The sequence below is a fragment of the Coregonus clupeaformis genome, chromosome 11 (genome assembly GCF_020615455.1).
Source record: "Coregonus clupeaformis isolate EN_2021a chromosome 11, ASM2061545v1, whole genome shotgun sequence".
In the NCBI taxonomy this organism is placed as follows: domain Eukaryota; kingdom Metazoa; phylum Chordata; class Actinopteri; order Salmoniformes; family Salmonidae; genus Coregonus; species Coregonus clupeaformis.
Window position 1 is genome coordinate 32482806 of NC_059202.1, and position 11582 is coordinate 32494387.

Genomic DNA, 11582 nt, shown 5'->3' on the forward strand with positions numbered 1-11582 from the left:
AGATATGTTCCCTGGGCCGAGATGGCACAGAACTCTCTCCGCCACTCCTCCACTAAACTAACCCCTTTCCAGTGTGTGTTAGGGTACCAGCCGGTTCTGGCACCTTGGCATGAGAGCCAGATCGAGGCCCCTGCGGTGGATGAGTGGGTGCGGCGCTCGGAGGAGACGTGGAACGCTGCACACATCCATCTGCAGCGAGCCATCCGTCGACAGAAGACGAGCGCCGATCTCCACCGCAGTGAGGGGCCAGTGTACGCACCTGGAGATCGAGTCTGGCTCTCAACCAGAAACCTGCCCCTCCGCCTGCCCTGCCGGAAGCTGGGTCGGCGGTTTGTGGGGCCTTTTAAAGTCCTGAGGAGATTGAACGAGGTGTGTTACAGGTTACAACTGCCCATTGATTACAAGAATATTAACCCCTCGTTCCATGTGTCTCTCCTCAGGCCGGTGGTAGCTGGTCCACTCCAGGACTATGAGATAGAAGAGACTCCTCCGCCCCCGTTGGACATCGAGGGGGCTCCGGCGTACACTGTTCGGTCCATCCTAGATTCGAGACGCCGGATGGGGGGTCTCCAATATCTCGTGGAGTGGGAGGGGTACGGCCCGGAGAAGCGGTGCTGGGTGCCGAGGAGGGACATCCTAGACCCGTCTCTTCTGACCGAGTTCCATCGTGGTCATCCTACGCGCCCTGCTCCGCGTCCTCCTGGTCGTCCCTGAGGCCGGGGTCGGCGGACGGCTGGAGCCGCGCGTCAAGGGGGGGGTACTGTCACGGTGTCGGCCGAGGCTGCTCCTTCTCCTTGTTCGGGCAGGCTTCGGCGGTCGTCGTCTCCGGAGTACTAGCTGCCACCGTTCTATGTTTCTATGTTTGATTGGTTTTGTCTGTTTGTTACACCTGTTCATTGTTAAGTGTTCATTATGCGTCCTATTTAGTTCTCTTGTGTTTGGTCAGGTGTTGTGTGTAATTGTTCGATGTCACGTGTAGTAGTTGGTTCGCTGTTCTGTGCTCTCTGTATTTCGTTTTGTTTGAGAGAGTCCTGCACGTTGTGCGCATTTACTTTGGTTCTTACCAGTGTGCGTATGTTTCGCCTGTGGCCTGTTGCCGTGTTTGGCTTGTATTTTCGGACTTCACTAAAGACATCTGTTTCGAATCTCTGTGTGTCCTGCGTGTGATTCCACGTTACCTCTACACTCAACCCTGACAGCTTTGTCATTACGGGGTATTGCATGTAGATTGATGAGGAAACAAATTAATGTCATCAATTTTAGAATAAGGCTGTAACATAACAAAATGTGGAAAAGTCAAAGGGTCTGAATACTTTCCGAATGCACTGTATATTGCCAACACAGTCCATTTATGATTTCATTTACGGTTTCAGATAATACTTAACTTCACTGCGATTGGAGTACATTACTGTACTGTCAAAATAATGGTCTGGCCAAACAACAAGAACACTGGTTTTACTTTTAGATCAAGTTTGTTTATTTATTTTAGATTTATAATGTATTTGTTTTTGTTTTAGATTGTGTGTAAATAATGAAAGACATAGGATACTCAGTCTCTGGCCCAGTCAGTCTCTGGCCCAGTCAAAGTGTTACAAGTGTCACAATTCCTCCCTGGATAATTCCTCCCTGGATTAAAATGTTTATGAAAAATGACTGAATCAGGATTATAAAAGAAACAACCAAGTAATCAATGGCCTTCTTATTCGTTATATGAACAACTGTGACACTAATAACACAAGTATGATAATAGAATTTGGAAGAAATTATACATTTATTAAACAATTAGCTTTTTATTAAATTAAGGATATCACAGGCAACATTTCTAGAATGAAATGTGCAGTTACTGTAGCTTTGTGATTTTAGCTGATTTATCAGACAATTTATACAAACTTCCCAAACATGCTCATTTTTGTCATCAATTCCTCATATTGGCCATATTCCTTTTTAGAATGGTGAAAGCGCCCTCTAGTGAAGAAAATTAGAACATGCCTATTTGTTATGGAGCAGCGTCATGACCAGGTATTTAACATTTTATAAGAGCAGCCATGGGAAAAAAATATTTATGTTTTTTCTATAAATGTATTATATCAATATCTTTGTGACAACAGAGAGGAGTTTGCAGCATGTTTCTCCTCAAGGTGTTTTACTCTGTGCTACTGAACTTTGTTATTTTGTGCCTTGGCCGCTACCTTTACACTGTCTGTCACAAGCACTTGTTATGAAATATGACAATGTTTTAGATTCTGTCTAAATCTATAACTGGAATAATGTCTGAATCGTTACAAGTTTACTACTCATATAGTTTACAGGAGCTTTTGCAAAAATGCGATGTCATTAGATTGACGTGACAAAACGTTCAAGCACTAAAAACATTATACTACCGTGCTGTGAAAAGATGGGGGTTTGGAATGACTTGTATTCCTCTTTTGCCCAGAGATGTGTCAATCACGATCACCTCTATCGTCTCACACTGGAATACCAGATCTGTATGAGCTTGTCATGCAATGACAATGATAATCAGATTAGTTGACTAAAGCACATACAGATCTGGGACCAGAGTAGGAACACACTTCTTTGAGACTGACTATGTTGTTACCAGGGTCTATGTGTACCTCACTCTCTGTTAATGCTGCTTTTCGACTGTAACACCAGTGTTACACTAGTGTATACAACCTTATGTTATACTAGGGAAATAGTGTTTCCATAGCTATAGCTGACAGTGAGGACTTCTGAAGAGCAGAATCAACAACAATCCCTGCATAATCAAAACAGTTGCTTTGTGAGAAGGTGTTAAAGTTCACAGTTAGTCATGGTTACTGTATGTAAATACAAGCAATATCATTTCTGGGTAACAATTAAGTACCTTAATGTGATTGTTTTCGATTAAATGATCAAAAACATACAAAAATATATTCTTAGCAAAGAGCAATTTCTAAAGCAAGAATTTAGCTAGGACTATCTGGGAGTGGTCTGAGTTGGAAGGGGAAAAACTGAAAACTAGCTGTTATTGGCAGAGAGGTTTAGAACTCGCTTTCTTATTGGTCTATTAACTGTGAAATTGTGAAAATGATGATAATGCCCTTTTAGTGTAAGAGCTGTTTGAAAAGGCTGCCTGAAATGTTTGCCTGTTTTGGTGGGATACATTTTTGGCCTGCCTGCCTGTGATGTCACCAGGCAGGCCAAAACTCCACCCCAATAGAACAGGCAAACATTTCAGGTGGTCTTTTCAAACAGCTCTTACACTAAAATGTACTGTATATATAAAACACGGGGAAAATCATGATTACTGGATGTTTATTTTATTAAAAGTTATTCTAGTGCAACAATAGAAATGGCAATAACACGACTAGTCTTGTTCTGAATGCACACACCTCATAAGTTTGTTCACTCTGTGGCCAGTTCAACACAATCAATAAATAACTTTTATCAAACTATTGATAAATGTGTTTGTACCTTTTCATTCAAAAGCTAAATCAATAGCTGATAAGTGTCTGACCATTTCAATACAATATCTCTTATTTTGGGGTGAGGGAGTTGGTGAGAAGGATGTGAACTGCTAAATGTTTACTGGTAACTCACTAGTGTCATGTGACTATGCGCATGGTGATACAGCCACGGAGAGGCACAGGACAGGGTATGGCATTGTCTATTTCCATGCAGGTGTCGATGTAAGGATCCATCAGTACCATGTTTGGGAATGCTTTGTTCATCTTTCGCTCGCTCAGCAGGTAGATCTGCCCATTGACTGTGGTGCAGCCACCAAAGAACTTTCTGTCCAGACATTCTTCTTCTAGAACTGTCCATTCGTCTGTCTCCACATCTAGCCGCAATGCCTGACCTCCCAGGAGATAGAGGGCTCCGTTGAGCACTGTTGCAAGAAGGTCATACCTACGGGACATAAATATCTATTTTTATAAGGAACCTGCCCCAGACAAACGTCTGTTGATGCAACCTAGCTAGTTCCATGACTTTCAACCTAGCAGAACTAGTGCAAGCTCTGAGTTCACTTACCTGGGCAGAGGGGAGTAGGTGACCACGTCCCATTGGTCCTCCTTCACCAGGTACCTCTGAATGCCACTGTACACCTCCCCATTCTCATCCAGTCCACAGGCGACATAGATACACCCACCCAGAGTGACTGTGGCAGCCCTATCCACAGCCCGCACCATGGGGCTGACCTCCTCCCAGCCCTGTGCTCCCAGCAGCAGCTTCTCCACGTGGGCCACAGGCCCCTCGTCCATGCTGCCCCCCAGGACATACAGCTCCTGCCCCAGGCCCACAGAGCAGTGGCTGTGCCTGGACTTCTGCAGCGGAGGGCCATCCACCCAACGCTCATTCCCACACTGGAACATCCGCACCCAGTCCACGCTGTACCAAAAGATCTCATCACGGAAGTTACCTCCGGTGACTACAATGTTTTCTTCTGGGAGAGTAAGAAACAAGAGATTGACATAAATGACTTGAATTATGACTCCTATGGCTTATTCAAGTATACATCCTCCCGATAGCATGTTGATAGTAAGTTCATGCATCACTTTAGCTGACTTAATTTACTCAGAATAAGAAAGGGTGTTTAACTTCAGAAAGGGAGTCAAATTGTCAAATCGTTACCTACTGCTGCCACAGAGTACTGGGTGAGATTCTTCCTCTGAAGTGGTGCATGGGACTGCCATCTCCCACTGTGGGGGTAAAACTGGTAGAGAGACTGTTTGTCCTGGTCATGGGGCCCTCCGAGTATGTACAGTGTCTCTCTGGCCCGAGTCCGAGGTACGGACCTGCCCATAGACCAGCTAGTAGGAAAATTGTCATTCAGTTTACAGATGAGTTTGGCTCGTGGGTCGGACCCTTTGAGCCTGGTGAGCAGATCAGTGATGTAGGGCAGAGACAGGCTCTCTGGTTGCACCAGTTCCACCAACTCCATGAAGTCCTCCTCCCGACTGGGGTCAAAGGTTGCCCAGCGTAAGGTCATCTCCAAGGCTTGATCCTCCCTGGGTACAAACAGTTTATCACTGGCAAGGAGGTCTGCCACACTCTCCTTGGACAGGTACATGAAGTCCTCCTCTGTGGCGATAGCAGGTAAGTGGGTTAGAGCCACCTCACGTGCTGCTGTGTAGAGCTCCCGGCATCCCAGCTGCCAAGCGTAGGCCATCATGCCCAAGCAGTTGCTCAGATGCAGCTCTCTCTCCAGGAACTTGCAGCATAGGAGCCTGGGTCTCTCCAGCTGGAGGAAGTCTGCTGTCTCTAGGATCCTCAGGACATTCTCTCTGCTGAGAGACAGCTTGGATGTCTTGGTGTATTCCATCAGGACACGAAACTGGTCCACACCCACACCTTTGATCTCAACGTGGCGCTTGCCACTCTCTCTGCCACCGCCATAGAAAAGTGCACGGAAATAGGGGCTCTGAAGAGCCAGCTGTTGACGGTTCACAAAGAAGGATTCTGTCTCTACGTGAAGAACTGTGTCAGGTATCATCACATTTATCTCAGCCTCCTCGTCGGCACTGTCGTTATCGGGGCATAACACAGGAGAAGGTGTTGCTCTTAAAGTATACGGCACCAGCTCTTGATTTCTCCTGGCCATGTCACAACAGCCACGGTCCTCCCCTCGTCTTACTTTCTCTGGTGCGACCTTTCTCTGGTTCTCTGTTGGCTACCAATGGAGAAATTAGGTCAGGTCAGCTTGCAAAACACAAGCTAAATATAACTAGGGCCTATGTGCCAACCAGACAGCAGGCATACCCAACTATTTGTTGTGGGTGAAAGGGGTTTGTAAAGACCCATGTAATAACATTGAATTATAACATTGGCTCCTTGATAATTTGCAGACCTATGTGTTAAATAGAGAATTGTATTTTTGTAGCCATTTTTTTATTTGTTCATCTTGTTTGAATGAAGAAAAAATAATAATTTAGCTAAGTTCCATACATTTTGGAAAGGGTTTAACTTTTAAATATTTTCGTACTCTTTACTTATTATTCAGACTAGCTAACCACCTAGCAGCACTGCAAGTCCTGGCTATCATGGCTAGCTAGCTAGCTACCCTTGCAACTATCGTGTTTCTAGCTCTGCTCCATGGCGTTTCGTGTGGCTTGAGTCTGCTTTAACACCCTGCATCTTTTCAATTTGTTTAGTCACTTCCATCAATATACTTACGTTACTCACCAAAATAAAATATGTTCAAGTTCTGACGAAATTATATGCAATGCGCGAGCATGCCCGTCTGACTAGCTCTGGACCACGGGCATGCGTCGGATATTCACTACGAGCTGCATGCACATTCGACGCATGCGCATGGACGAGAGCTAGTCTGACCGCAACCAAGGTGCTCGAAAGTAGTTTATTTCGTATTTTGGACAAATGACAGCTTGCTCATACAGAAAAAAGTTTGTCATTACTCCTGCAACACTTTTATGTTTGAGATTAACAAAAGTATATTAAAGCCAGTCAGTAAACAAAATGTTACACATTTCCTCTATGGAGGGTAGCCATGTAAACTTGAACCTCAGCTGCATATCTAATATGCTATTTACTAACTGTAATCAAGATATTTTTGACTAACCTTTACTTGGCGACACTTTCTTTGTTCTCTAATTCGGAAGGGGCCGGTGTCTTATAAACCTCTACGTCCAGTTACAGGTGGAACTCCGATAATGAGGAAATATTCAGAAAGATATGAAATCCACGTTTTGTACAGAGTGAGAAATGGCATCTTGTACATGTGTAAATGTTTGTTTTGTTTTCGGTAGCACTGTGCTGTAGTCTTCTTCTGCATGTGACCGTGGCGCACCTCGATCAAACCTACAGAGAATTTGCGTTTTGGTACATCAGAAGTATATTAAAATGCAATGGAACGCCGCGTTTGCCTTGCAGCGGTAGTTGCAGTGCGTTCTGTGTGGTGCAAACGTTGGATAAATTGAACGTATGTGTAGACGGCTTGACAGAAATGATAGCAGAAGGTGTGTTGAACTTTTCTTGCATACATATCCAGATGAGGCTGAGAACCATTTTACGCAAAAAAACTGTCGGTGTGATCGAGGTGTTAGAAATGACCAGTTCGTGCAGATGGCAAATGCCAGATCTCCGGCAGCTAAGGTGGCGAGGAACCTCCTCATGTGGTGCAAAAAGTGGATGAAATATTTTTCAGAATATTCTCTGGTTTTTGGAGTTCCACCTGCAACTGGCCACAGAGGTTTATAAGACACCGGTGCATTCCGAATCGAGAATGAGGAAAGTATCGCCAAGTAAACGGTGGTCAAAAATGTGCTGATTACAGCTAAACAGGAGCTATCACAAGCAAATTAAATTAATTCGCTAATGATAAATCGTTTGATTTGATATCAATTATATTAATCGAAATATGCAGGGCATTGAGGTCGAGGCTCAAGCCACACATAACGCCCTGGACCAGAGCTAGCATGTTTCCAATCCCCACATGACACATTGTCGATTCATTATTTATTTCCTCTGCAGGATAAAGATAAGAAGAAGCAAGAAAGTATATTTGACCTTTCAAAATATATAGACAAACCAATCTGAGTGAAATTTCAAGGAGGACGAGAAGGTAATTGTCTAGCTAGTAACTAAGCAGCTATTTTGAACTAGGACTGGTCATTCATTGTTTTGACAGTCAATGCACCTCAATTCCAAACACTAATTGTATTCACAGCCAGTGGTGTCCTGAAAGGTTTGATCCTTTGTTGAACCTGGTGTTGGATTGAACAGTTGAATACATGCGTGGTAAGGGATACAAAGTCATCTGATAAAATCAATTGCATATATTCATGTCCTCCCGCCTCCTTTCTCAAAACCCATTGGAGGAAAAGGTCAGAGAGGCGGAACCTCTGGCTTTCTCATCCAATGGGTTTTGAGAAGGAGAGGAGAGGAAATGTGAGGACTATGCAATTGAGATTCTCCCTATGTGATGATGTTTATACTGATGAAATATTTCCCACAGCACCCTGATGAGGACTTTACTGACAAAATAGCAGTTTCAGTGAAATGCATTCTATTGAACTTCCATTTTGTTCCAAGAGAGTGGCTGATTTATCATGTTCTTCTCCCTCCCCAGACCCAGATGACCAGTTCAAGCTGACAGAGGACACAAGACAGCTGGGCCTAGCAGTGTGCAGAGGGACCTCGTGGTGCTCATCTGCCCTCAGGATAGCATGGAGGCCATTCCTAACCCCTTCTTACAGCAGCAGGAGGGCTAGCCGGTAGCAGCACCTCCACCACCTCTTTCCTATAACTCTCAGCGGCTGCATCTCAATAGTCTACATTGGCTTCCTCTCCTTGTCTTCTCCCCTTTATCTACACTGTTCCGAAAAGACAGGATCGGTGAAAGCAGTATGACGGATGACTACTAGAAATGTTTCTTGCATTTGTCCAGCTATTCTACGTTAGTTCAGATGAGGAAATGCAGACATGGAGAGGAAGCCACTTCAGACTATATGGGAAGATCTCAATTGCAAACTCCTCGCATCCTTTTTCCTCGTTTCCTTCTCAAAACCCATTGGATGAGAAAGCCAGAGGTCCCTCCCCTCTGACCTTCTCTTCCAATGGGTTTTGAGGAGACGAGTATGCAATTGAAATATTCCCTTTGAGGTGCACCCACCTACAGAACTCGGGAAACAGTGAACAGTTAATGAGGTCAGTCAACTATCATGGAACATTCCGGACCAGAGAGTAATAATGTACATACAAAAATGTGAATCTCAGATCATGTGGATTTTAAAATAAATAAAAAAACGTGATTTTTGTTTCTGTTTGAGTTGTGCCACACAGGCCTATCTGTTAATGGGCCGGAGCTGCATAAACAGTTGCGCACTACAGTTGTAGTTCTGATCTTAAAAAATTAGCACTTACGTGTTTAACTTAATTTTCTACAGTTAGTTGTTTTTAAGAAAGTAAAATAGAAAATTCATATCTCTCCCTTTGTTCTCTGTCTCCAGTGCCAAGTGTGACTCTCAGGGTGCACTGCAGTACTAGAAAAGTGAAGTGGAGGATTTTCTTTACAGACAAATTGTTTGGGCATTGTTCTAGGTACACCCAGCTAGTTGTTAGTACTATTTGAAGGACTAGATGGCAGTATTTCTCATTTCAACCACATTTGTGTATTCAAAAGAAGGCTGAGGCTAAGAATACAGAGTTTTCACCCTCTGGAAACTTCTTTCTCAAAACTAAGGATCCAAATCACGCATGTTATTTTGCACACACATTCAAGTTTTTCTCTTTACTCTATGCTTTTCTCACCCTCTTCTGAACCCTCAACCACTTTGATCGACATGATGATGTAGCGTATGTCTCTGCCTCATATTTCTGAACAGCTGAAATAAAAACTTGGCGGCGATTTGAAAGAACATTCCAAAAATAATACACTACCAGTCAAAAGTTTGGACACATCTACTCATTCAAGGGTTTTTCTTTCTTTCTTTTTTTTACTATTTTTTACATTGTAGAATAATAGTGAAGACATCAAAACTATGAAATAACACATATGGAATCATGTAGTAAACAAAAAAGTGTTAAACAAATCAAAATATATGTTATATTTGAGATTCTTCAAATAGCCACCCTTTGCCTTGATGACAGCCTTGCACACTCTTGGCATTCTCTCAACCAGCTTCATGAGGTAGTCACCTGTAATAAATGTAAATCAACAGGTGTGCCTTCTTAAAAGTTAATTTGTGGAATTTCTTTTTCTTAATGCTTTTGAGCCAATCAGTTGTGTTGTGACAAGGTAGGAGGGTATACAGAATATAGCCCTATTTGGTAAAAGACCAAGTCCATATTATGGCAAGAACAGCTCAAATAAGCAAAGAGAAACGACAGTCCATCATTACTTTAAGACATGAAGGTCAGTCAATCTGGAAAATTTCAAGAACTTTGAAAGTTTCTTCAAGTGCAGTCTCAAAAACCATCAAGCGCTATGATATATTTTGATTTGTTTAACACTTTTTTGGTTACTACATGACTCCATATGTGTTATTTCATAGTTTTGATCTCTTCACTATTATTCTACAATGTAGAAAATAGTAAAAATATTTTTAAAAACCTGGAATGAGTAGGTGTGTCCAAACTTTTGACTGGTACTGTATATTATAAAGGCTGTCTGTTGTAACGGATATTGCTGTAGCACAAGCAAAACTGTCTACACATTGCACTGTGGCAAAACTATCAGCATTTTGTGTGATGATGTAATCATTATAGTTATGCTGCCATATATCCAGAGAACTCTGCCTCCCAACAGCCAATGTTTGCGCATTAAATCGCTATTGACTGCCTGTCTGTGTCTTGCTTGTTGATATGCTGCATACATATAGCTTACCTGAATAGCTGCATGTAGTCTAACTTCTCTCCTAAAAAAATTAAATGAAATTAGTAGACTGCCTGTCCTGTCGTACTTATGTTTGCAATAGATTACTGTTACAACAGACAAAGAACTAAGTTTGTTCAAAGTCTTTCATTTACAAGTGGCAGCGGCGTCACAGAGTGAGTGAGCACTGAGCAGCAGCTGAAACTTGGAGGGGGAAGCGCGTAGCAGATCCTGCACATGTGCAGAAATCTCTATCTTTAGTTGTAAAAAATCTGGGTTCCAGAAAATCCGGAAGCGCAGCCACTGTAAAAAGAACATTGTGGAGGGTTGGTAGCTGACTGGCTATAGTGTCACATTTATAGCTAAGGTAGAGGGGCTGAACAGCTCTTTTCATCCTCCAGGAAGGGAGGCTTGTTGATTGTGATCAGTAGGCTGTAATTCTTATCTGCTGTAGGGGGCTACTCAAGCTTGTGGGCACACACAAAGAGACGCTTGTGGGCGGCTCGGGTCTTCCTGGGGTCTTAAGCGGTGCGCGGCTGCGAAACGAATATAGGGGAAACTCCGTTGACTCTTGAATGCATTTACATTTAAAGCAGCTACTGGCAATTATTTATCTGTAGATAGATCTAAATGTAATGCCACATGTATTTTCATCCTAAATAGTGTACTGCGTGAGTGGCACAGTGGATGTGGTGTAAAATCACCATGTAACTAGAACTGATAAGCGAAGTTGGCCAGAGAGACTGCAGTCCTTGTAAGAGAAGTAGAGATCTGCCAAGAGCAGTGAGCCCAAGGCATCGAGCCAAAAGTTAAAAGAATTCCAGGACTCTCCCCTCCATCTTGAAGTGTTTTTACTATGTCAGGAGATAAGATAATGATGCATGTATCCTGAACAAAAATATAAACGCAACATGTAAAGTGTTGGTCCCATGTTTCATGAACTGAAATAAAAGATCCCAGAAATGTTTCATACACACAGAAAGCTTATTTCGCTCAGATTTTGTGCACAAATTTGTTTGCATCCCTGTTAGTAAGCATTTATCCTTTACCAAGATAATCTATCCACCTGACAGGTATGGGGGGCTCCCCATACCTGTCAGGTGGATAGATTATCTTGGTAAAGGATAAATGCTTACTAACAGGGATGCAAACAAATTTGAAACTTAGATGAAAACTAATTCTGATTGGCTGGGCCTGGCTCCCAAGTGGGTGGGCCTATGGCTTCACCCATGCCCAGTCATGTGAAATCCATAGATTCGGGCCAAATGAA

The 11582-nt window shown here is 43.0% G+C and overlaps 1 protein-coding gene and 1 pseudogene across 4 annotated transcripts; one reads left to right on the top strand and one right to left on the bottom strand.

Moving 5' to 3' along the window:
* Nucleotides 1-3280: 3280 nt before the first annotated feature.
* LOC121576794 (kelch-like protein 23) lies at nucleotides 3281-10455 on the bottom strand. Of its 4 annotated transcripts, none has more exons than XM_045223503.1 (4): nucleotides 10325-10455; nucleotides 4612-5650; nucleotides 4012-4423; nucleotides 3281-3888 (listed from the first exon to the last, which is right to left on the bottom strand). In XM_045223503.1, exons 2-4 carry the CDS (start codon nucleotides 5579-5581, stop codon nucleotides 3585-3587), a joined length of 1686 nt encoding a protein of 561 aa, XP_045079438.1. In that variant the 5' UTR covers nucleotides 5582-5650; nucleotides 10325-10455; the 3' UTR covers nucleotides 3281-3584. The 4 variants fall into 4 exon arrangements, with proteins under 4 accessions (XP_045079438.1, XP_041746204.1, XP_041746202.1 ...); XM_041890270.1 differs by lacking the exon at nucleotides 10325-10455 and adding an exon at nucleotides 6560-7421; XM_041890268.1 differs by lacking the exon at nucleotides 10325-10455 and adding an exon at nucleotides 6163-6504.
* LOC121577138 lies at nucleotides 6944-8750 on the top strand (annotated as a pseudogene).
* Nucleotides 10456-11582: the final 1127 nt, after the last annotated feature.